The sequence below is a fragment of the Sciurus carolinensis genome, chromosome 8 (genome assembly GCF_902686445.1).
Source record: "Sciurus carolinensis chromosome 8, mSciCar1.2, whole genome shotgun sequence".
NCBI lineage: Eukaryota > Metazoa > Chordata > Mammalia > Rodentia > Sciuridae > Sciurus > Sciurus carolinensis.
In genome coordinates, this window is record NC_062220.1 from 90,442,107 (window position 1) to 90,468,545 (window position 26,439).

At 39.6% G+C, this 26,439-nt stretch overlaps 1 protein-coding gene across 7 annotated transcripts in view; it reads left to right on the forward strand.

The window, feature by feature from the left end:
- Itprid1 (ITPR interacting domain containing 1) overlaps window positions 1-25,232 on the forward strand; it is a 132,679-nt gene extending 107,447 nt beyond the window's left edge. For 6 of the 7 annotated variants that reach the window (XM_047561669.1, XM_047561671.1, XM_047561666.1 and 3 more), the window contains 5 exons: window positions 15,298-15,380; window positions 15,791-17,029; window positions 23,092-23,219; window positions 24,274-24,385; window positions 24,852-25,232. In XM_047561669.1, coding sequence (XP_047417625.1) covers window positions 15,298-15,380; window positions 15,791-17,029; window positions 23,092-23,219; window positions 24,274-24,385; window positions 24,852-25,139 — 1,850 coding nt within the window. In that variant the 3' untranslated portion in view covers window positions 25,140-25,232. The remainder of the gene's footprint in view (window positions 1-15,297; window positions 15,381-15,790; window positions 17,030-23,091; window positions 23,220-24,273; window positions 24,386-24,851) is intronic. The other variant, XM_047561668.1, reaches the window with a different exon arrangement.
- Window positions 25,233-26,439: the final 1,207 nt, after the last annotated feature.

Genomic DNA, 26,439 nt, shown 5'->3' on the forward strand with positions numbered 1-26,439 from the left:
CAACACTGCAAAGACAAAAAAATATATGTATGTATGTACATTCTATCCTTATAGTCAGTTTATATTATAAATTAATATGTTTAATTATAATTAAAGCAAGGTCTATGTTTATTATAATTACTCAATAGTCTACCTAATTTTTATTGAATAATGAACCTAAAATTGTCTACTAGTAGACTATCCAATAGAAAGACACACCAGAAGGAAAATTATTCTTGTTCACATCCATCCTTCACTTAAATCCCCATACTACCAGCAGTCTCTTTTGTTCTCTGTTCTATCCTTTAAATAAAACATTTTGTACTTGGGGAAAAATAACAATAATAGTAAACTAGAACAATTATAAAACTATACCCTAATAAAAGTTATGCAAATATGACCTCGTTTTCTTTCTCTCTGTTTCACACCTCCTCAAAAAACCTTCTTGTGCCAGAGGACACAGTGGCACATGCCTCTAATCCCAGTGACTCAGGAAGCTAAGGCTGTATGATCACAAGTTCAAAGCCAGCCTCAGCAACTTAGGAAGACCCTAAGCAACTCAATGAGACTCTGTCTCAAAATAAAATATAAAAAAGAGCTGGGGATATGGCTCATAGTAAAGTACCCCTGGGTTCAATCCCTGATACATATTATATACATATATATATATATATATATATATATATAAAACATATAGTATATATATGTATAACATATAATATATATTATATATATTATATAAATATATATATATATTGTATTTGTATTCGCTGTATTTTGCAGATCATAGTTGAATATGGGTAACTGAAACACAAAACTGGATAAGGGGAACTACTCTGGTAGGAATTCACCTTGAAATTAACCTGCAATTTTTATGACATTTTTATGGACAAAGATACGAAGGCATGATCAGTGATTATCAACATATAGTCCTTAGTACTCTCTTAAGCAAAATGAAACATTAAATCATTTAAAAATGGAAATCCTTTCTTTGCTTTGCTTCTTATTAGCAAGGTATGTGTAAATATATAGACGTCCATTTTTAAATATGACCAAAATCATTATTAAGAGCACTAAGTGACTAATTAAGCATTAATACAAGCCGTGTGTTGGAATTTACTAAGAATTCAAATTTGGTTTTCCATTAAGAGGCCTGCTTTCTATACAATGCTTTGACAGTACTGTAAGATTCCTACTATATGTGCAAACATAGAAGTTGTTGGGAGTCATGCAATCTTCAAGAATTATGATTCATTATCACTATATTGGTAACATCTTGGACTGATCGTAGTTCTCCATTATGGCTTACCTTGGGTTTTAAAATGTAAATAATTATTAATTTACCTTTTTATTTATTATATTTATGTTTAGACCTTCAGGACCTAATACTAGTATTGGTGCCTATTGCTTTCTAGATCTTTGATCACGTAGATCTTAGAGTTCAGTTATGAATCATCCCTACCACTTGCCATAGATTAGGTTCCCCAGAAATGGACTTTGGGTTGATGTTCGTGGTAAAGTGATTTATTAAGAAGTGCTCTCAGGAAGAGCAGTAGGGGAGCAGGGAATGGGATCAGGATGAGAAGAGGTAATCCTTCCACCAGCTGACAAAGATCCAATTGTTCCATCATCCTTTTTGATTCCTATTTCTTTCAGCTTTGAAAATAGCTAGTACCTTAAATCACACAGTATATTCTCCAGATCACTTAATGAGCAGTTTTCAACGCCCTGTTTCTGATTTCCTCTGTGCCCCAAACAGAAAGCAGCATGAGGCTTATGCCTAAGCAAATGAGAAAAACAAACCACCCAACCACACAAAACCAAAAAGGTTTCTAAAATTCATATGTTGGCAGCGTGAAAACAGTGGCTTATCTTTCAGTTATCAGACTCCCCAAATCTTTCCTCCTGCTTTTTTGCCTTTCCAAACCTAAGTATTTTATTTATAAAAGGAATGTTTTTAATCTTGTGGTTTGTGGGTATGGGATGGGTGTCCTGGTCATATTCCAATCTAGATAATTACATTCTCTCTTCCTCAAAACCCCTATTGCTTACATTCCAAGTGACATTCTTCTTTCCTCTTTAGCAAACTGCTCTGAGGCAGCACTGTGAGGTGGTAAACAGCTGGAGGGGCTCCCCAAGAGGGGGTTGCACATCAGTGGTAGGTGAGCTCCTCCCTGTATAATATGTCTATCAACTTGTTCAAAGCATTTGGCATTTTAAAAGCATTTGGCATCTTTCATGAGGAAAAGACTAGGGAAGGGAAGATTCTATGATTAGCCCTATAGACTGAGTGGATGCTGAAATTGGAATAAACGTAACAGCAACAATTAAAAAGTAACAGATCTCTACAGACAAGATGATTGATATAAATGAGTTTCTCAATAACAAGTATTTTATAGATAATCTATAATAAAATGAGGCCTTAAATTTTAGGTTATTAAAGACATCATATCTCCAGTATTAAGCATTTTTAAGCTGGGCAAGAGGCTCATTGAAATAGTAACCAAATCTCCCCAGTAGTTTAATTAAAAGGAAATGCATATCAGCATAAAATCAAAACCATATCTTTCTTGTGAAAAAGACATCCTGAATGTATGTAAAAGAGTTCAGAAGAAAGTTATTTCCAAAGAAATGCATTCTAATTGGTTTCCTCCATCAACAGGGACCCTTTGGATGAGTTCCTTGCCGTTTAAATAATTCAGTGTCCCAGACCATATCACCATGCTCTTGTCATTTTCTGGTTTAGATTTGTGTACCTTCCTCCATCCACCTTATCTGAAGGACATTATCTAAAATTCAGTAAGTTTGGTTGAGAGAATAAAGATAAATAATTTGAAGAATATTTGAATTTTACATGGAAATATTTGGCATCTTAAGAAAAGGTTACTTTGATTTACTCCTAACACTACAAATCACAGCAGAAAAAATGACAGGGAAAGAATTTCAGAAGTAGGCATGCTTGTTGTCAGTAGAGAAATCGCTGATGCTCCGGGACATTTTAGGCGGGTGTGGCCTGAGATCCTGAGGAAAGGAGAGAAGACAGACCTTAGGAAACCATGTGCCTTCTCTGAGCCCACCATGTGACTCTGTCACCCAGATCAGAGGTGTGATGTTTCTCCAAACTTGAGATCAATGTTTCTACTTAGATCTTCTCCAGCTACTACCCAATTTGCTTCCCTCCCTCCGCAGCACATCCAGTACCCTGTTCCAAATAATTAAGGCTGTTAATGGGAAAATCTGGAGGGGGCAAGTTCAGTTATTCTTTGGAGGACCCTTCAGTCTATAAAAGAATAGACATCTGGGTGTTGCCTACTCCGAGGTTCAAGTTCCACAAATCTTTGGTTGAGAATGTTTTTCCTTGCTGATTCAGAGCCTAATCCCCAGACAAAAATGCCTCCAGAGGCCCTTCTCCTCAGAAGAGCTGATGCTAGAAAGGGATTTGAGCCAAGAAAGGTCAAAAGTAGATTTCAAAAAACTCCCCTTCCTTAGCTGGGCTGCAACATGGATTCCTATGATTAACATGTTCTTAACTTCGTCTTTGTTTAAACCTTATTTGTAAAGGTAGGTTTGAAGCAGTGCAATCCACTATAGCATAATATTCTGAAGGCAGGAATAACACCCGATTTCTCTTCAACTGCCAGAATTTACCTGGGTGCCTGGGCATATAGCAAACTCTTCAAAGTATGCATGATGAGGAAACAGCTGATTGAGTAAGTGAAAGAGGCAAATTCTTAACAGTTAAAAATTAGAATGAGCTTTTCATGGAACATCTTTAAAATTCTTTTCTTTATAAAGTGATTTTTATAAAAGCTTTATAAAAGGAAAGTCATCTCATCTAAAATTAAAGGAATATATTTCAGATTCAACTATAATCAATGCTACTAAGAAGGGCATTCATTCCTTTTTTTCTTTCTTTTTTTATTTTTATTTATTTATTTATTTATTTGGTACCAGGTGAAGTCAGTACCACTGAGCCACATCTCCAGCCCTATTTTGTATTTTATTTAGAGATAGGGTCTCACTGAGTTGCTTAGCACCTTGCTTTTGCTGAGGCTAACTTTGAACTTGAGATCTTCCTGCCTCAGTCTCCCTAATCACTGGGATTACTGGCATGAACCACTGCTCCTCGTTATGAAGGTTCTTTATTTAGATACTTGGTGATGATAAAAATTTTTGGTAAACTTTGTTAAGACTTAAAGAATCTATGACTAAATCTATTATTCTTTTCCTCATGCTCAAAGGCACCCAAGATGATTCTAAAATCAAAGAACAGACAGAAGTTCAAGTGGGTTGTAAACTTGGCAAAAACATATTCTACCAAGAAATAAAAAAGAATTGGATTTCAAAATCTGTTACAGTACAGGCATCTTCTGGTTTTCCTTTTATAAGAGCAAAGTCCAAGAAAAAAAGAATTCTAACACCACTTAACACAATGAAATATACTTTATGTAATTAACAATATTAAAATCACTTTTCTGAAATAAGGCCAAAGGATATAACTCCCTTTGAAAAATCAGTTTGGAATAAGCCACTTAGTGACCATCATCTTGCCTTAAGTGTGGGCATTTAGCCTCCTGTTGTGACCAGGCCCTTGATCTAGTACTATTAGATAGTGATGTTTCTCTGATGTATTTCTGTTTGCAGTTTACTACTTATAGGCCCATGACTGTCCTGTCTATATGGTGTTTCCCTCTGCTGTGGTGAATATCACAAAGGATACAACAGCTTGATTAGATTTTTTCTGTGGTTGTTGTTCAGGACTCCTCTTCTGAACAGTTTTTGGCACTTAAATCTGTTCCTCGAATGTCAGTGCAATTGTGCCCTAAAGGAAGAGTCAGTCCTGCAGGGACAAAGGAACTTAATTTAAAATATGCCCCAAACTCTTATTACAGGCAGTTTTATTCTTTGTGAGGAATGCTGAACATCCTCAGAGTTTAGATTTGAAACATTAGGTGCAACTTCTAGAGAACAGAAGCAGTCTTACACTCCATTGCATCTTCTAATCTAGCATATTGCCTAACACACGGTAAGCACTCAATAGACATATGTATGTGGAAAGAACAAATTTAGTAATCTCTCTTCTAGAGGGGGGCTAGTTATCCATCTTTATGATTAATTTATTTTACTTCAATGTTTAGGGAGTGTTCCTTGTGAATTGTGTATCTCTAAAAACAATATGCTGGGGATTATGTTTTTCATTGCTCTGATATTAGAGTAAAAGCTATTCCTAATAGTTTTATTACCATCTATTTTATCCTTGATCTGTAGTGTGTCCCATAGACAAGCCCCTCGAAGGGTGGGCTATGTCTTTCAACTCTCCTCATTGTCCAATCAGTGCCTGGACAATCAGTGTTCAATCAGAGCAGCTGGTCAGTAAATGTTTGCTGCATGAATGACTGAGAATATATAAAATAATTTTGATCTGAATTTAAAATGATATGAGAGCAATAAAGAATAATATTGTTGGTGCAAAAAAAGTAGCTTGGAAGACATACTTTAGAAAATCATTAAAATGCAGGTGAACAGGACAGAAATGAAAGGATTAACTGTGACAGATATGGAGGGCTATGTCCCAATCCTCTGTTCATCTTTCTTCTAAGCTTGAGTGGGTTGAGATCCCTAAAAACTCAAATTTCCTTCTTATTAAATAGCAAATAAATTAGAAGTAAAGTGAAAGATACAATGTTACATGAATTCTGTGTTAAGTTGTCTGGTTGATTGTGGTAGGGCTATCACTCAGGCAGGGAAAAATCGTATTCAAAAGGGTGTCATTGAAGAGAGTCTTGAAAAGGGACCATTTACCAAAGTAGGCAGGATCCAAGAAACGGCTAAGAAGCACCCAACGCTAGCAAAAACAGAAAGCCATTATCACTTTTAGGTCTGGAAAACCAGAGTGAGCCTCTTACTGGAACCAATAAAAGTTGGACCTTTCAAAGAGAGACTCAAAGGGATCTTTTACCCTAAAGGTGCAGCCATTTTCAAATAGTGCCCTGAAAGAGGAGGTGGTGGATGTGCATTTCATTATCTTTCTCCTGTCCATCAATTTCCTACTTCTAGTGGAACATCCCTTTGAATGAACACAAGTTAAAACCTGGAGCACAGCAGGGTAGACAATGATGGGAATGGAAAGTAGTGGAGCCAAGGAAGGGTGAATGTAGAATAATGCACACACACTGGCCTCCCTGAGAAGCCCTCTGTCTCTCACAGAGCCATGAGGCCCCTGTGAGTCCTCTAGAATGCACCTGGAGCTGAAATCCTAAGATTGACTTTTGACGGAAACCTTAGTTCTCTAGCTTGATAAATATTTATTGTCTTTTCCAACTTGGATTATTAGCTTTGTTCAACTAGGCTTCCTCTTCCTGTCTGAGCATTTGATATAATCACCTGTCAATCAACTGGTTAACTCAAGCAAGGGTAAATGTTTGCTCCCACTCAGTTTCACAAGAGAAAAAAAAATTGGACTAGTTATTACTAGAACTATGGTAGTTGAATCTGTACAGAAATTAAAAGCTCAAAAGAAATTGATATTACAAAATTTGAAATCTACTGAGTGGCCTCAAGTGGTTATGGAGATATTGTTCATTTAGTCCTAGGAATTTATATTCCTCTATTTTCAAAGATCTAAATTAAAATTTGTCATTACTTTACATTCCTCCAGGACAATGAATGCAGGTTTACTACTCAAAATTGGATCTGCCCCCTTCTTTTTATCTCAAGAATACCTAATAAATAAGTATCTATGTAGACAAAGAAGCTAAATGTGGTTAAACAATACAATCTTTATAGGTTTATAGAAATGTTCTATTTCAGAAATATTTAATTGGATTAAGATCCTAACTTGTTTCATTCCAAGATCCTGCATGACCAGTTATTCCCTGATTATTCCCTGATAATTCCATGCCACAGAGTTCCAGGTATACTGGTCTCAGAAGCATAGTAGGAAAAGGCAGATGGTTTACAGATATCACTGGGTCATGCTCTCTGAATATATTACCCCAACATGTTCTTTACAACAATTTTCAAGGTAAGGTGTTGCTCTGACAATTTTTAGAGAAAAAGATATTCACTCTGCTAGAGGGAGCAGTGTGAATTATATGTTTAAAAATACAATGGTCAGTTAATGGGACTAATACAGCTTTGTTTGTTTTTCTCATTTATGTCTCAGCAAACATCCTCATGTCAGAGGCTAGAAGACAGTAAAGGTGCATCCACTGTATGTTAAAGTGGAAATTTTACTACTCAAGAATTCCAAATCCTTTCAGGTATTGGAAGGATTATGATCAAAGAAAAAGATTCAAAGATCATTTAAAAATTCTATTCACATTTAAAATAAAGAATCAAAGAAAAGTAAAAAGCAAAATGAATGAACAAAATATATATATATACCAAAAAGGTATGCCAATGAAACAAGAAGAAAACAAATTACAACATTTATTACATACAAAAATTCATGAATTATGACCAAAACTAAGATAAGAGGCAGAAAAAATATTTTCCATTTTTAGAGACTATGGAATGAAAATAGATTATTTAGTTGATGACATAGAAAATAAATTTAAAAGATTCAGTAAAAAAAAAATTACCACTAATTCAAGAAGAGGAAATCCTGAAATTTCAATAGCTACTGAAGAGATTAAAAGCTGGTGGTGGCACGTGCCTGCAGTCCCAGCTATTGAAGGCAAATAATGAAGAAATTAAAAATTACCACATAATTTTATCTTTTAGGGTGTTTTTAAAAGAAAAAGTCTAATATTAATATATTATGTGACAAAAGCAGGTTATAAAGTGTGCGTTATGACTATTATTTTACAACACACACATACATATGCTCAAAGACAATTCACTCTATTTTATTGTCCTGGATGATTAGATTTTACATGAATATTTTTTCTTTTTCCAGTTTCTTCACCACCATATATTGTTTCCATCATAATGAACAACAACTAATGGGATTAAACCAAGAAAATGTTAATTTTAGAGAAGTAGCTTTTTCCCCCCTTAATGATGAAGGAAGGTTATTCTAACTAAAGAACAGAGAAACAGCTAGACCTGAAGTAATCAGTAAGAGAAAAGAGAAGGAAAAAAGAAAAGGAAAGGAAAAAAAGAGGGAAGGGATTCCTAAGCTAAGGAACTTGAACCAAAAGTATCAGTAGGGTGCTAATGGAAATTATCAAGATGTTATGTAGAAATCCGTGGGAAAAGTCCTCTACCAAGACGTCTGGCATAGAAGGAAGAATCAACTTGTCTCAGGAATGTCTTCCATAACCACTAATTGTCCTGGATCACAGTCAAGACATAAGCTCCATGAGGACAGGTATCTGCTGGCACTCTCTGTCTACTCTTTTAGGACAGCATAGGATATGGGGGACTATGGCTTATTTGTTAAGAATGAAGATTTCCTCAAGAGCAGCCCAGGTTCTGTCTCCGAGGTCTATTCTCTTCAGTGTTCTTGGTCCACAGCAAGAACATTTTTCAAAGCTATAGATCAATTTCAGAATGAAGATCAAAATTATCCTTGAGAGGAGGGAACCATGTTCTGAAATGAGCAAATTCCACAAGGATGCAAACTACATCATTCACTTAGGTTTCAGAATATGTATTCCTTAGTTTCAAAGTAGAGGCCCGTGTTGGTGTAACCCAACCCTGGGAACACAGTTTCCAACTAAACTCACACAACCTTAGGCTGTGTCTGAAACCAGCATACCCAGAGGTAGGGATGAGAGCAGTCCTCCTGTGGTTCACGCTGGCCAGACCAGTTCTCAGCTGGCTCCTGAAACAAGACCCAGAAGCCAGGTGTTCCAGCAAGCATTATTAAGAGCTTATTGGAAAGTACAAGGGACAAATGGTCAGAAACCCTGCCATATGAGGACTGATCTAAAGGGGCTTGGGCGACTACACTAAGGAGAAAGACCTCGAAAGCACAAGAGAACTGCCTTCAGAAAAGGGGGTTAGAGGGCTGGGGAGATAGCTCAGTCGGTAGAGTGCTTGCCTTATAAGCACAAGGCCCTGGGTTTGATCCCAGCATCCCCCCCCCAAAAAAAAAGAAAAGAAAAGAAAAGGGGGTTAGTTGTGTTCTGGGTTACTTCACTGAGCTGGACTGTGACCAACCAATGGAAAATGCTATGGATTTCAAGCTTTTCTGAAAAGTATAATGTGCTCTGAGGTTTTCACCACATAGGAGTGATTCCCCATAACCAGAATTGTGAACACTGCTAGATGACATCTATAAGGAATGTTCTAGAAGGGATTCCTGAAGTGTATAGTAGGTGATACCATCTTGACTTCTTACCTGGAGACCTGGAGACTGTGGCCCGTAGAAAGATTTTGTTAATCTAGAAAACATTTTAAATTAAATTTTAAAAACATCCTTGGAGGAACAACTGGAGTAGTCCACACCACACCACTCACTGTCCTGAGCCTAGCTACTTCACATCCTTAGACCACCTACCCAGTTCCTAACATTTGCATTTGCCTCACATGCAATGTCCACTCCAGTTCTAAGACACCTTGGTCTGTGACTCAGCTTCACCACTGAGCTCTCACAGAAATTTTCTATCATTGTAAGATGGAAGAGATAGGAATTTGGCAATGACATAAGTAGAGTGGACTCTATTGATGAGGACAGTGAATCCAAACAGTGAATCCAGTCTCAGACTGGAACATTTCCCTTGCTCTATATAATGTCCGTATACTTCTCGTCCCTGCCTGCTACACTTCCCTTCCTCTCCCTCCCTCCGCTTAACCTGAGCCTCTATGAACAGACTATTTAAGATGTAAACAATTTCACTTCGGATTCAGAAGCTTCTATTATCAATACAAACCAGAAAAGCAGCCTTTCAGGTTGACTTGGCTTATTAATTTGAACCACTACCAGGTCCTTGATAGGAACCTGGTTCCTCACTCTGTGGTTGGTGTAATGCTGCCATCTAGTGATTATTTAGACAAAGTGCCTGAGGCATTGACCTCCCAGGCACAAATGTTTTTAAATGTATATAACAGTGAAGTAGTCCTGCCTCAGGCAGGGTCCACCTAATTGAGAGAGTAAAATTGAAATCCATGAAGATAGCCGTGTACTGAAAAAGGTAACTTCTAATGAATATTAGTATTAATCACAATGATCAATAATGCCATTTAATAATGATATCAATAGTGATTGAGTTATAATAATAATGCTCTGCAGAAAATACATATATATAATAGCTTTCATATAATATCTTTCAATTGAAGTCTTCATATATATGTATATGTATATATATTTATATATATTAGATATTCTAATCAAAACCCCACAAATAACATAGCATTGTCTTCATTATTTCCCCATGAGGGTTCCGACTCAGACCGCAAGCAGCCTTCCCCAGATCACATAACTCATAAATAAAAGAGTCAGAATTTGAACCAGGTAGAGCTGGATCCAGATTCTCATGGAGCCAAGCAGCATTTCAGTAGCGTCATCATAGAGAAGTTGTGTGAGTGGGAGAACCAGCAGTTAATAGGGACAGGACAAAACCGTGTGGGAAGTTGGTGGTAAAGGTTTCCATTTATCGAGCTGGTTTGGACCAGGAGACAGCCAGTAGTGGAAGGCTGGGGTAAAAAGATCTAGCGGGAGGACAGACGGGTAGCAGCAAAGTGGGAAGTCAAGGCCCTCACTTAGAGTAAGGAAGAGCTACACTCTGAGACATGTTAAGTGCCCAGGGGAAACTCCCTTGAAGATCATGAGACTCGGGTTTGCTCGCTCTCGGTCTAGCTAGCTTCAGAGACTGACCTGGTGTGCTGGTACCATTTCTGTTACTCTTGCCAAAAGCCCAGCTGCCTTTCCTGAAGTCCAGCCTCCCTTGCATCACACATTAGTGTGAGGTGTGGGAGTGATAAATGGTGCACACGTTTGTATTTGTCTGTTTGTTTAATAATCTATCATAACCATCCTGGGCTAGGTGATTTCTCATCCTTTGTCATTTTTAATTTCTACAACCCTAAGGGAATATTTAGAATTTGGAAGCCCAACATCTAGGTGCTTATAGTCTAGTTGCTAAAAAGGTGCTTTATAAGGAGCATGGATTTTTAGCCTCCTGAAGAAATTAACCCATTTATAAATTGTCCCACATTTTGCTTAGTGAATTTATTTATTTTTGTTTGTTTGTTCTATTTAGTCATACATGACAGCAGAATGCATTTTGATTCATTGTACACAAATGGAGTATAACTTTTCATTTCTCTGGTTGTACATGATATAGAGTCACACCATTCATGTAATCATATATGTACAGGGTAATGATGTTTGTGTCTTCCCACCATTGTTCCTTCCCCTTGCCCCCTCCCCTCCCTCATTTCCCTCTACACAATCCACTGTTCCTCCATTCTTCCCTTACCCCTCCTTACCCCCGTTATGTATCAGCGTCCACTTGTCAGAGAAAACTTTGACCTTTGGTTTTTTGGGATTGACTGATTTCACTTAGCATGCATATTCTCCAACTCCATCCATTTACCAGCAAATGCCATAATTTTATTCTTCTTTATGACTGAGTAATATTCCATTGTGTATATATACCACAGTTTCTTTATCCATTCATCAATTGAAGGGCATGTAGGTTGGTTCCACAATCTAGATATTGTAAATTGAGTTGCTATAAACATTGACGTGGTTGCCTCACTGTAGTATGCTGATCTTAAGTCCTTTGGGTATAAACCAAGGAGTGAGATAGCCGGGTCAAATGGTGGGTCCATTCCAAGTTTTCTGAGGAATCTCCACACTGCTTTCCAGAGTGACTGCACCAATTTGCAGCCCCACCAGCAATGTATGAGTGTACCTTTCTCCCCACATCCTCACCAACACCTCTTTTTGCTTATATTCTTGATAATAACCATTCTAATGGGAGTGAGATGAAATCTTAGGGTAGTTTTTATCTGCATTTCTCTTATTACTAGAGCTATTGAACATTTTTTCATATATTTGTTGATGATTGTTTATCTTCTTCTGTGAAGTGTCTGCTCAGTTCCTTGGCCCATTTACTGATTGGATTATTTGCATTTTTGATGTTAAGTTTTTTGAGCTTTTTGTGATTCTGGAGATTAGTGCTCTATCTGAAGTGCATGTGGTAAAGATTTTCTCCCACCCTGTAGGCTCTCTCTTCACATTTTTTATTGTTAACTTTGCTGAGAAAAAGCTTTTCAGTTTGAATCCGTCCCATTTATTGATTCTTTCTTTAATTTCTTGTGCTTTGGGAGTCATGTTAAGGAAGTCTGGTCCTAAGCTGACAGAATGAAGATTTGGGCCCACCTTTTCTTCTATTTGGTGCAGGGTCTCTGATCTAAATTCTTGATCCAGTTGAGTTTTGTGCAGGGTGAGAGATAGGGTTTTGGTTTCATTTTGCTGCATATGGATTTCCAGTTTTCTCAGCATCATTATCTTTTCTCCATTGTTTGTTTTTGGCACTTTTATCTAGTATGAGATAACTATTTATGTGGGTTTGCTCTGTGATGTCTAATTTGTACCTTTGGCCTACCTGTCTATTTTGTTGCCAGTACCATGCCGTTTTTGTTACTAGTGCTCTGTAATATAGTTTAAGGTCTGGTATCATTGATACCCCCTGCTTTACTCCTCCTGCTTAGGATTGCTTTGGCTATTGGAGGTCTCTTATTCCTCCAGATGAATTTCATGATTGCTTTCTCTATTTCTATGAGGAACATCATTGGGATTTAAATTGGAATTGCATTGAATCTTTATAGCGCTTTTTGGTAGTATGGCCATTTTGACAATGTTAATTCTGCCTATCGAAGAACATGGGAGATCTTTCCATCTTCTAAGGTTTTCTTTCTTTCTTTAGTGTTCTGTAATTTTCATTGAAGATGTCTTTCACCTCTTTTGTTAGATTGATTCCCAAATATTTTTGGATTTTTTTAAGTCTATTGTGAATGGAGTAGTTTTCCTAATTTCTCTTTCAGAGGATTCATCACTTATGAATAGAAATGCATTAGATTTATGAGTGTTGATTTTATATCCTGCTACTTTGCTGAATTCATTTATTAGTTCTAGAAGTTTTCACTGGAAATCTGTGCAGGGCTTCTGAATTTCTTAAAACAATTCAAACATGTGCATTCAATTTTTAGAGCAAACAGAAGATAAAAGTCCTTCATTCCTGACAGAACCATGCCCAACTCTACCATTTGATCTCACCACACAAGTGAGGTATTCAAAGTCTGATGGTTTCACAGATTCCATTAAACCAGTTTCAGAGATTTTTCTTGCGCTTTACAAACTAATAGTTAATGAAAAGTGTCAGTTATATCACAAATATACTCCCTTTAGAGGAGATTACTCTTTGTACCTTTTAGAGGCCCTTCCTGTGTATGGTTGTTTGCTCTGTCCTCCATACATGAGGGGTTTCTGCATCCACAGCCCAAACACAAATCAAAAATATTTGGGAAAAAGAAAGATTTTGTACTGATCATACACAATTTTTTTCTTGTTATTCCATAAACAATAAAAATAACAACTGTTCACATAGCATTTACATTGTGTTAGGTATTATAAGTAATCTAGGAAGATTTAAAGTATAGGAGAAACATCCTTAAAAAACAAAGTATACGAGAAGATGTGTATAAGATACATGGTAACACTGTGCCATTTTATATAAGGGAATTGAGCATCTGAGGATGTTGGAATTCTGGAAGGGAGTCAGGGGTCCTGGAATCAATCTCCTACTGATATCAGGGACAGCTGTATTTCCATTTGAACCAACCCATCTGTGGGTGAATATGCTGTAACACATCACTTTATTCTAGTATTCTAATTTATCATTTCATCTGGGTATTGTAAGAAGGGGAATAGCAAACATCATATATGAACTTTATACTCCAGAATAGTAATTACTTAGAGATTATCTGGAAAGTTGAAATAATAATGCTGTACTGGGAATCCTTCACACTTTGTGGTGCAAATCTTACACCAGCACATGAAGAAAGAACAAGAGGTTGCAAACACTACCTTGCCCATCCCCATCCTCCAACACGGCTAGAGTCATCCTGATGAGTTTCTAAGGCTACAGAGTATGGGGGTGGGGAGTGAGGAATGGAAGTTAGTCCTGTCTTTTTCTCTCCTGTCTGCATACTCTATTGCAGAGGGGTCCTGGGAACTTAGGCTGCCGTGGGTCATGAAACTTGTATAAGGAACTTGCAAGAGGGGGTTTGGGTGGAAAATATTTGAAGATAACCTGCCCAATCTATAGGGTTATTCAATGGATAGTCTAGCCAAAGTAACCGGGGCCCTTTGCATAGTACTTTAAAAAAAATTAAGTTCTGCACTGAGTTTTTGAAAGGTTACTACTGTAATCATCATTTACTTTTTCACAGCAGCATGAAGTTTTCCCCTAACTCTGAAAGGATCTAGAAAGTTTTAATACTGGTTGAGCTGACTGTAAGAAGAGCAGTGAAGTCAAACATATTACACAAATTAAATATGCAAGTAAATTTTCCATAATAAATACACAATCAATATTCTCTATTTCCTCTGACAATAAATAAACAAATCTATTACACATGTTAAAGGCTATGTAGAAACTGCATATTGAAGGAAAATCTCTTGGGCAGCTACTTCCATATGCACAACTCAATTTTATAATAACAAAGGCTTATTTTGGCAGACTTTTCTGGGTTTTTGTTAAAATTCCTACACTACATTGTTATTATTTTTGTTTATTCAATTATCTCTTTTTTTATACTGGGGATTGAATCCCAGGGGCACTTAACCACTGAGCCACATCTCCAGCCCTGTTTTGTATTTTATTTAGAGATGGTGTCTTGCTGAGTTGCTTTAGGACCTCACTAAGTTGCTGAAGCTGCCTTTGAACTTGCAATCCTCCTGCCTCAGTTTCTGGAGCCACTGGGATTACAGACGTGTGCCACCACACCCAGCTTAGGAAAAGATTCTTATCTAAAATTTAGTAAAAAGAAAAAGAATACATACATATACACACACATATATAAATTTTAGTCTTCAATTGGTGTGGTATTCAAGGCATGTGGGTCTCCTGGATTTTGTTCCTCTTAGTAAAGATTCTGCTCACAACCATATTGTTATTTAGGTTTAAGTCAGTTCCCCTTCCTTAACTACATGCTTTCCTCTTTGTATTAGGAAACCAGAGATTCGGTTTTGCATGGACTCTCTGGTGATTGAGAAAGAAAGTATTAGAATTCCTCTATTCCCATATGCTTGACATTTATGGAGGCTCTCTGTCATGCCGGGCACCGAGGGCTTTGGTCCTAGTTTTGTTAATAGCATGTTTTTATTTTACTGACCTCAAGGCCTCTTTCTTCCTGCAGGCACCAGGGTGGACAGAGCAAACAGCTGTCAGTCTGACAGCAGCGGGTTTCTGGAGGAGCCACCGGAACCCCTGCCCTTCCAGGTAGAAGGGGTTGGAACAGGGCCCTTACTGCTCACCCCACACGTTCCACCCTGCCACCCTAACCTCACCCATGGCTAACTCAGAAGGTAGGATAAGTTTAAGGTGACTGCCACATTCAGAAGGGTTTGGAGGCACATGCCACGTGCAGCCAAGGGGCAGAGCATGAGGGAGCCACTTAGACAAGGTGCCAGAACATTCTACCTTTCCTTTTAGTTTCCTTTTGATTTTTCTAATCGAGAAAACTGAGCCTCACAGACATGGGGCCAGGTGAAGCAGTCACTGATGTAGACTTTGAGCCTGTAACTTTTGTCTCCTGACTTCTGAGTCAATCATGATGAGACTTACAGCCTTACACCTATGGCCTCCCCCACCTCCTGATGCCTTTCCCTTTGTCCCTGTTTCTCCTACAGATGCCTTGCTTCCCCAGCAGCCAGAGTCCCGCTGAGAATGGAGGCGGAAAGCCAAGGGATCAGAGCCACAGCTTAGTGTCATCCCAGGACTGTCAGCAAGAGTCAGAGGGGTTGGATTCCAAGAGCATGGTGAGCACATCTGTTTTAAGCCAAGACTGGAGCATCTTGGAAGAAAAGGCCTCAGCATCTGTGGTGGAGGAAGAACCTCAGTTTGAGGCCACAGGGGGGCCATCGGAGCTGTTGGTCCCAGATGCAGCCCTGGCCAAGACCACCATGGGGGAAGAACACCCCAGGGAAGTCAGCCATCTGTGGCAGCCCCCACCACTGTCCCATGCTGAATACGAAGACACTGGAGCCACGGTCACTTCCATGTACTGTGGCCCTCTGGGTTTGGCCCACATCACAGAAAGGAAGGACAGGACTCTGGGACCTGAGGGAACAGAGGAAGTGCTCATGCAAGGGCACCACCATGAGTCTCGAATTTTGCCTGGGATTCATCAGTCTCAAAACAATTTTCTTCATTTGGACTTGGACATCCTTGGAGCAGAGGAGGGCAGCAAGTTCTGTCCTGACACCAGCCATACCTTACTAGTACAAGAGAGGCCACCACAGCAACTTCCCAGGCACAGAGAAGTCACAGCCTATTCAGTTGACCTTGGACACACATCTGACAGGTCTGTTTCCCACCTCAATAAACTGCCTGGAGATGTTCCCACTGACTCAAACGCTGGCCGCGCCAGGTCAGTGGTGACCCAGATGTCCTCTAATCTGGTGTCAGCTGCTCAGAGTGCCATGGCCTTGGGGACCGACTGTGGAAGCACAGATTTAGAATGCACTCTACGTGACCCTCTGACTACAACAGGACCGAGACTAGGGACAGAAGCGAGACAGGTCAATGATGTTTCTGTTCAGACTTACACCTGTGAATTCACACCCTGGCATTGCTGTTCATTCCCAAGTGACAAGCCCTTCCTTCAGAGGCCCCAGCCCCTCACCAAATCGGTCTCTCTGGACACAGGTTTCCCTAGTCTTTACCCAATGGGCACCTGCCACACTACACCTGGCCTCTGTTGCGTGTGCTGTCCCCACCACCCCCAGTGCTGTGCGGAGAGGCGAAGCCCCAGCCCTGCACCCCCAGGGTGTAGGCACTGCCCGTGCTCACATGCAGATCATCCAGAAGCCCAGTTCATGAAGACCTGGAAAGCCCTTCAGGACACTACCGTGAGGGAGCTTTGTTCAGTAAGTGTTTCCTCCGCGAAGATGGGAAGGCAGAGGTACCAAAGCCACCACTGCCATGTCAGGGACCAGGTCCAGCCTTCCTTTCTGAATGTGAAATCGTGGGGATCACACTCCTAATTTAAATCATCTACCATTTGTAGAGTGCTTTATCACTGATGGCATATTCTCCCAAATCTCTTCTTATTTCAAGCTTCTAATCAAATCACCTTTTGAAGTAAGGAAGGCAAATTTTATGATTAGTCCTCATTTGACAGAAGGGAAAACAAAGGTATAAAATGATGAATTCACGTGCCCGAGATTGTTAGCATTCATCCTTTTGTCTTATCTCCAGTTCAGTCTGACTGAGAAGTTCTGGGTCTTAAATTTTCTTAGCTGAATAAAATTGCACAAGCCATTCAGTTTCTCTGGATCTGTCCTATAAAATAAAAGGACATGATGCATTCCATAGATCTGGATGTCTTATTATTAAATTAAATAAGCTTGTAAAGTACTCTGCACAGTCTGGTACAGGGAAGCTCTAGGTAATATTAATCAGGTGTTCCTCTCATCTTCAATTATTAATGCTACTTTACTTTCAGTCAGCTCTTGAATCTAGAACTCCTCATGTCAGGAAGAGGGACCTTTGATCCACCCTTGTTAGGCTTATTTAAAAGCAGACATTGGGGTTATGAAGACTGATCAAGCTTCTTGGGTCTTTGGTTAGTCAACAGGTATTTAATGTGTCCTTCCAGGACCCTCTTTTCAGCAGTTCTCCAGGTAAGAGATAATCTAGGCCTTGAAGACCAACCATTGATTAAGAAATCAAGACTATCACACATGAAACTGCGTAAATAGAGAGACGAAGGCAGGACACAGACACTAGGATTGCAGCTATTCAAAGAAAGGGAAGAGGAAGTGTAATTTACTGAGCATCTATGGTTGGTGTCTGCTAGGTTACCTTCCACTTCTTTAATTCCACAAATATTTATTGAGTACCTATGCTAACCATTTTAATGACTTTATGTCATTCAACCTTCACTTTCATACATGCATAAAAATATTTATTGAATTCTTAATATTTTCCAAGTCCTCTCTCTTACATAGACAAGGAAACTAGAACTGAGAGTGATAAACACACTTTGTATTTGGGAGACGCCAAAGTTTTGGGTCATTCATTCTAAGCAAAGATGTGTCCAACTTTAAAATATCTGAATCTACATAAAAGTAATATTAACATTAGAAAGTGAGTATTTGAAAGATAAAGAAGATTTCTACATGATCTTTCAACATATAGAAATATCTATAAATGTAATAGTAAACAAAGAAAGTAATTATATGAAAGTAAAAATAATATACTACATCATCTTTCAAATTTCAATACCATCAGGCATTTGGAATAATTTTAAATGATACCTAAATGAAGGTTGTACTAGTAAGATAAAGTTTTATTCAAGCAATAAGATAGTACCTAGCTTCTGTTCACATCCACCCTTGAAAACAATACAGATCATTTATTGATTGTGTTGAGAAGAGAGATTCCAAACATGTATCAATTGAATGAGAAGTACTATCACTTAGTTTATCGCTTGATATTATAATCAGGTGTCTGTGATGATAGCTGAATGTAGATACTCAATTAGATTATCATTCATTCAGTGATGTGACCATAATTGAACAAAGAAAACAAGATAGCACAGTCTCCCATGGCACAAACAAAGGAGTCTGCTGCAGGAGGTTATTGACATGGTTGGGTGCCTGTGACATGTCAGTGAAGATGGAGGGGCACAGAATCTAGAGCAGCTATAGGGTGGGGCCTGACTCCAAGTGCTGTAAGGACCTTTCCTCCATCAGGCCAGCCATGGCACACAGGAGTACAGCAGATCAAGTAGCACAGCCTGGTCAGACCATTGCTACTGAAGGCTTGGGGCACATGAGGTATTGGGGTGTCCTCAGAAATTTGTAGGAGCATGATTCTGAGGACTGAAAGAGAAGTAGGCATCTGGAACTAGGGAGCATATGAGCAGGTAGGACTGCAGCTTCTGAAAGACAGACAGACTGACACAGCCCTAGAGAAACTTAGGCTCAGGAATCCAGAGCCCGGTATGAGGCAAGGGTGCTGTTTAGACAGGAGGTTAAACTAGCTCCAGGGGTGACCCTGAGTGTAACCGAGGTCTTTCCATTCCTCCTACTTTATGCCAAGCAAGGGTCTTGGGCCTGCATAATTCCAGCTGTGTGGAACAACTTGTCATCTAGAAATAGATGCTACTCCTGAGTTGATGCTATTGACATATCAGCACTTCTGTCAAAAACAGAGAGGTTTTATGGCCCATAGTGCACAGTGGATATCCTCAGATACCCACGTGGGTTTTAAACAAGCAGGAGTTGGAGTGAGTGTGTGTGCCACCAGCCATAGCTTAAGATATCTTGTCCCATATGGCCTTACCCTTCTCTCCTCCTAGAACTTACAATTATACAAAAAAAAAATCCATTTATTATTTGGCATTATACACCTACTAAAATGGATACTGTACAGGGTTTTACTAGATGTTAACATTTCTCTTTATTTAGATTCAAGGAACCAGAAACACACATTCAAAGGAAACCATCAAAACACACACAACCATGCACATGTGTGTTCGTGCTTGTATGCAGGCACACACACATGCACACACACAGGAGAGTAAGTGAAAATAAGGGATTGCAGTCCCCGGTGAGCCTAGAGGCCTCACAAAGAAATTTAAGGAACTAAGAGAAAATGGGTGTACATGCAGCAACCTCTACCACCTTGAGAGTAAGCCTGGGTTTGTAAGGCCTGAAAAATATTCCAGAGGAAAATGACTTTAAGTTAAATGCTATGTGCTGGCTAGGGTTAGAAAAAATATTTAGATGAAAATTAACTAGACAATAGAGCAAATGATTATAAGCAAACGTGGATAGACCTTTTATATAACAGGAATTCCAAAAAGATGTTAAAACTAAGAGCAATTTTAGGTAAAATATTTGACATAGAAAAACGCCTCCAGCTTCACCAGTGGTTTTACTGCAGAGAAATACATGGCCATTTTTGTGGTCTTCTGGGATATCTAAGATAAAGTTTTGTTGATGTGAAAAAATTCTTTAAGTGAACTAATTCTTTACAATTTGTTAACTCAAAAATTGATTTGTTGATATAATTAAATTTACATATATATGACTTCTCCAGAATTATTTATTAATTCAAAAGTGAAACTATTTCCAGAATAAGATCTGAATATTACAAAATTCTTCTATAATGTTTATGATTTAATTTTAAAGAAAACCAGAATTATACAAAACTTAAAAAGTAATATGAGCCAATTCAAAAGTGAAAGTTCAATGGTTATTGGTAGCCACCCTTTTACTACTGAAGGTTGTTTTAATGGGTTTGGATCAGTAGAACAGAATTTGCATTGATTTTGGGTTTAACTCAGTCCTTAAATTGGGAAAAAAAAGTTCAAAAAACATTGTTCTTCCTTGCATAATGTTACCCTTATTCTCAAACTTTACCTGTTCTCAGACTAAAAGGTATTTTCTTAGTGTTTCCAAATGACCAGAAGATGGCAGCCTTTCAGAATCTTCCACGTCACTGATGAGCACGTGAACACTCCATTGGTTATTTCCAAATCCAACCCCTCACCTTCCAATCATGAAGGGTTACCCTGAAAAGTCTAGATAGAGCATAAAACCCAATGTTTAGGATGTCCAGCCAACTTGGGCACCAGATTTTAAAGGGGCTGACCTCATTATCCCCATTACTTTGAGGTGAATTTGAACCAGCTGGCCAGTCTTAGGTACCACATATGAATAGACTTGAACCACTTAATCAACTCCCTCCCGAGGGACAGGTAATTTCTCCACATGTCCAGCTACCCCAGAGACCCTTCTGTGACCCAGTCAGGTACTGAGAAGAAAAAAGATAAACCTGGAGGTTTGGGTTTGAAATCTGGCTGCCATTTGTTAACCACAGACAAAAGTTATTAAATATTCTGTTTCAGAACACATATCTATGAAAGAAACCTTCATGGTCTCCAGGAGCTTTTCTGACTTTTTCTGGTTCACATGCACTCAGACTGAGGTAGAGTTTTATAATATAAAATGCATTATTTAATATAGAACTTGGGGGACAAAATCAAAACTTAACTCTCAAAGCAAAAGAAAAATATTTGCATTATGACATACTGGTAAGAACAACCATAGGACTGCCAGGATCTTGGCCATGTGGTTTTGGGGAGAAGGGTAAGAAATCTGGGACTTCCTAGAAACAGGACTGGAGAAATTCACCAAGGTATAAGGTTTGTCTCTATGGAAGTGTGAAAAGAAAATGTAAGTGGGCCTGCTAGCCAGGTCAGATTCCTTTAAAGAGTATCTCAAAAGTCCCACATCATGCTCTCTACTTCCATCCCATTGGTTGTCCTATCTCCTAGGGATACTGGGAAATGTAGTTCTTTAGCTAGACTCATTACTGCCCCTAAATAGAATTATGTTAATGAGAGGGGAGAAAGTGAGCAGGAAGTTAGGCACACTGATCCAGGAGGGGACCTGGGAGAGATAACTTTAGGGTTCAATAAGCATTAACCTCACCCAGAGTCAGGTGGGTAGTGACCTTGGGGTCCTGGGTCCTGGTAAGTTTATTCAAAGCATGATCCAACCAGACTGCAAAATAAGGGGGATAGCTGGGTAAGAACTCAGCATATCTTGAGGGTGCCCCACAAATGGACTGGGCTTGAGTGTGTCAAAGATACATAGCAGACAGAAGTTAGAGCAGTGAAAACAGATTTTGTTCAACTGCTAATAGTAGGAGAAAGAACTGAACTCCATTCTGATTTGCACAGAGACCATTTGGGCATTTTAAAGAAAGACTAAGACAAAGTGAAGAGCAGGAACTCAATAGAATCAGAGATGGGAAAAATTACACAAGGTTGGTCAGTATACATGCTGTTCAGCCAGCTGACATGACAGGTACTGAAACAAGGATTCTACCCTCCCACAGAGCCTGGGTGGCAACAGTCTCTAGCCTTCCAGGTGAGTACATTTCAAAGAAATGGTTCTTGAGTCCTTGAGAAAGACACTTCTGAGTTGTAAGAAATACACATTCACAATTATAAGCCCCTTTTAGTAAATGCTATGAGAAAGGGAAGTCAGGGGTCTATGCCAGGTTTTGGCTAGTGCAAACTATAAATTTTCCTGGCAGTCTTGAGCTTTATCAGGCAGTCATTTTAATTGGGGACTAGGGCTGAGCATTCTAGGAACAGAATCTTGTTCTACTAGAAAGCCACCCTAGAGTTTGCTTAAGTCTCTTAATGCAGATCGGAGTGTTATGTGGAGAGCATTCTGCAATTTCAGGTGGTTCAGGAATATGTTTCAATTAGGGAACAAGGCACAGTTCTAGAGAGAGAATGTAAGATTTAAAGGACGATTCACATCAGGAGCAATGGAAAACAAGATGGAGAGGGTAGATGGAGCTCAATTCTCGATTCCAACTCCTGGAAAGGATGGGATGCCTACCTTTGCCTGTCTTATTCTGGTTGGGCTTGTTAGCTGGGTGGAACTGATCCTGCAGATTTCAACCTCTAGGGATAGTGACTAAGCAGGGCTAAGAGTAATAAAAAATATATTCTAAGCAGAATTTTTTTTTTTAATGAAGCACACACCATCTGAGAAGATGTGTTCAATGTTCTTGGTTCTCAGCACCAAAGTTAGACAAAATTAAATGAGAGACTCAAATTCTCTAAGCACAAGCCCTCTGACTGGCCTTCCCCCTTTCTCTCTTCTGTCCACATCTTTGCAGTCCTACATCACCCAGTCCTTGGGACTGCCTTCCACTCTCTTAAACCTAATGATTGACACTCAAGCGCCACCCAAGAACCACTGCCTTCCTGTCTCAGATAACTACTGCTGCTAGTTACTTCCTGAGGCCACAGGCTAGATCTCCCTATTCTTTTTCTCACAGATTAACAGGAGAACTTTGATTCCAATTGGTAAGGGAGACCCACTCCCTTCACTAGGTGAGCTTTCGCAGTGAATCAGAAAGGACACCTTTCTCAGCTCTTTCTCATCGTTCTCAGTGCACAGTCCTTGAGATGGAAGCCATGAAGACAGTATGCCAGAGCTTCCGGGAGCATTTAGAGGAAATTGAGCAGCACCTCGCAGGACAGCAGGCACTTTTTTCCAGGGACATGTCAGAGGAGGAAAGGTAATTATCTAAGGGAGTCATAAAAGTAAGTACCAGATCACACACCTGGAGCAAGGGAAGGTAATCAGGGCAGGACAGGACCCGTAAGCACCCTGGAGCAGGGCTAATGAGAAACGGGCCAGGTTTTCCTTCACTTTCATGGTCTTGCTTTTGCTTTCTCAGTGGGAGCCTGTGAGAGTCATTTGCTGGATGGGAACATTTATTCTTTAAGGCTAAGGCTATATGAGAAGGTCAGAAGAAAGGCAGTGAGCTGGGAGGAGGGGGATTATCAGCAAGAAATCTTCAATTGAGGTGAATGGGGCTCATGCAAATGCAAATGTTATTAGAGTTTTGAAAATTCACATTATTTTCACATGGATTAAAAGTATGTCTCAAATCTCCCAAAAATAGAAGGAAGATGAATAGAGGAGAATCAGAGATATTAAGTGGGAGGAAGGGAAGGAGAAAGGGGACTGACTATTTTATATATATTTATGAATATATGTATTTATATGTATTTATGAATATATCAAAATGAAACTTACTATTATATATAACTGTAATGCACTATTGAAACATTTTCTTCAAAGTATGTCCCCAAAGTAGAGGCATTGTTCATTGCCTGGACAAGATGGTAGAAATAGGGTTTATCTGTAAAGAGCCATAAGGGTTCTTTTTGGGGAGATGGTCTATGAACTAGATGATGGTGATAGTTGCTCAACTTGTTAAATGTATTACAAATCATGGAATCATATGTTACAACAGGTAAACTTCATGATAGGTAAATTATACCATGATAGAGTTGTTAAAAAAAAAAGAGCTGAGGAGACAACTCAGTGGTAGGGTATTTGCCTAGCATGCATAAGGCCCTGGGATCAATCCTCAGCACCCTCCAACCCTCAAAAAAGCAACCTGCCTGAGGAACATATCTGTGTCTGTAACTGAATCAAATAATGAAGGCAACATTCACTTTTAAGAAATTTCCAAGACCAGACCAACATTATGAGAGGGACAATGTAAGACTACACTTAGGGGTGATTATTAAATTTAGTTGTTTTCTCTTCTTTATTTTCAGGGAGGAGGCGGAACAACTTCAAACTTTACGTGAGGCCCTGAGGCAGCAAGTGGAAGAACTGGAGTTCCAGTTAGGAGACCGGGCTCGGCAAATCAGAGAAGGCCTTCTATTGGTATGGGGCAATGGGGGCAGAGCGTGACAGTGTCCAACCTGCCAGAAGAGGAGGGCATTCAGGGAGAACCTGATCCTGCCATCATTTCAGATTTTAGGATCATTTGCTCACACCTTCATTTAAGGAACAAAGAGAAATACGTTGATGTGCTCAAGTTCACACAGGTTGCTGATGGTAAATAAGGACCAGAACTTAGTTCCTCTAACTGTCATACTCAGCTTTCCCCTTGCCCCATAAATAAAGAGAAGTGCTATCACCCACTTTCCAAATAAGAATAAGAATCACAGGCATGGCACAACTTTCTTTAGAGCCAATAGAAGCTAAGTACTTCCATAATCTGCTGCTGGTTCAAAGAGCCCATTCTAGATAATTTACATTTCATAAATGCCTCTCTCCCAAGTCTGAGTGAGCTATTTGGTATAAATACTAAACATTGTCCACTCTATTTGTCCTTGTTTCCCTTCAGCAGCTGGAGTTTCTCAGGGAGGAGCCAACTGAACACTATACACACCTGCAGCAGCATAACTGGATGGAAGAAAGCAATGACCAGACTTCAGGTGCTAACAACCACACAGCCATGGACCATAGCCAGCAGGCTCCCTGCTCAGGTGTGGCCCAGTTGGTTGCCCTTGCTTCACCTGCCATGGAGACCAGCACCAGGATGTCTCCCCCATCACCAGCTCCAGAGGAGTGTGGTCCAGCCCCTCCATCAAGTTGTTGTGCTGGAAGAAAGGATACCAATGGCCTCCTCTAGTTCCAAGTGGGTTTGATGGAAAATGTAAGAACCCACAACTGCTGTAGCAAGGAAATCTAAATTTCCCTCCAGAATTATCTCCCAACCCTTCAAGAGCTGTATCTTTTTTTTTCTTTTCATATTCTGCTCTACAATTAAACTCAGAGGAATTTGAAATACTTCATATTCATTGGCTATGGAATAATTAATCACCTACTATGTACCTGACCCAGGCTATACAATGGTAACCAAGCAGTGTACGGTCTTTGCCCTGCTAGACCTCACTGCCTGATGGGAGAGAGAGAATATAAACACTCATGTGCATTTATCATTAAAAGTTGGGTAAGTGCTTGAAGAAAATGACCAGGTTTTATGAAAGAGAACACAGTGGAGAGTCTGATTCAGATTAGGTGTCAGGAAGGCCTGGTTGGGGAAGTGACAAAAGATGGGGAAAGAGAATCCAGAATGCAGAGGTACTAAGGCACCCCAAGGGCCTGAGTCAGTCGGCCAATGGGAGTGCAGATGAAGCACCTACAGTGTACCAGGGACACTGTGTGCTGGAGTCAACCACGAGCAAGACAGAATGACTATATAGCATGAGTTAGATGAAGATTGCAAACAACAACGAAAACTAGGTAAGCTAATCTTGGTACTGACAGAGTCAGATGAAGATTGCAAACAACTAAGTACAGACTAAGTAAGCTAATTTTAGTAGTGACAATGTGGTGGAGAAGCCAGTGTGTAATGTTGCAGAGAGTGACGTGGAGTATAAAGTGTTTGATGTTAACTCGTTCCAGAGACACCGAGTTTCCATGGAATGGGGAAAACATGAAGAATGGAATAGTTAGGGGAAATGTCACAGACAACCAATGCCGGGGTGGGGGAGTTCATAATTTGTAGAAGAGGATGAACAGGCAGAGGTCACCTGCTAGCAAAGGAACTAAAGACACTTTTTTGAAACTACACCACCACCAGAACCAGCTCCACATCCTGCTTCCGCTGCTTGTCCTCCTTGCATTTTGGAAACCCTTTGACTTCAGTGGGGCATAACTTCCCTTGGGAGGACCCCAGTGTTTCCTCCACTGACTGTACTTCCTTGGAATGTGGAAGTTCTCATTCTCTCCTAATTCTTTGCTTGTTCTCTCCATATCATGTCCCTCTATGTACACATTCACTCTGCAGTCCTCTGTGCCCGCCATTCCCAGCTCTCTCCAGAATCCCAGTCCAGCATCTTCTATTTCCCTGCCACACAGTCTCTGAGCCACCATTTTGCCTTGTCTCCTCGTGTCTTTCTCCCTGTCACCTCAGAATCTGTCACCAT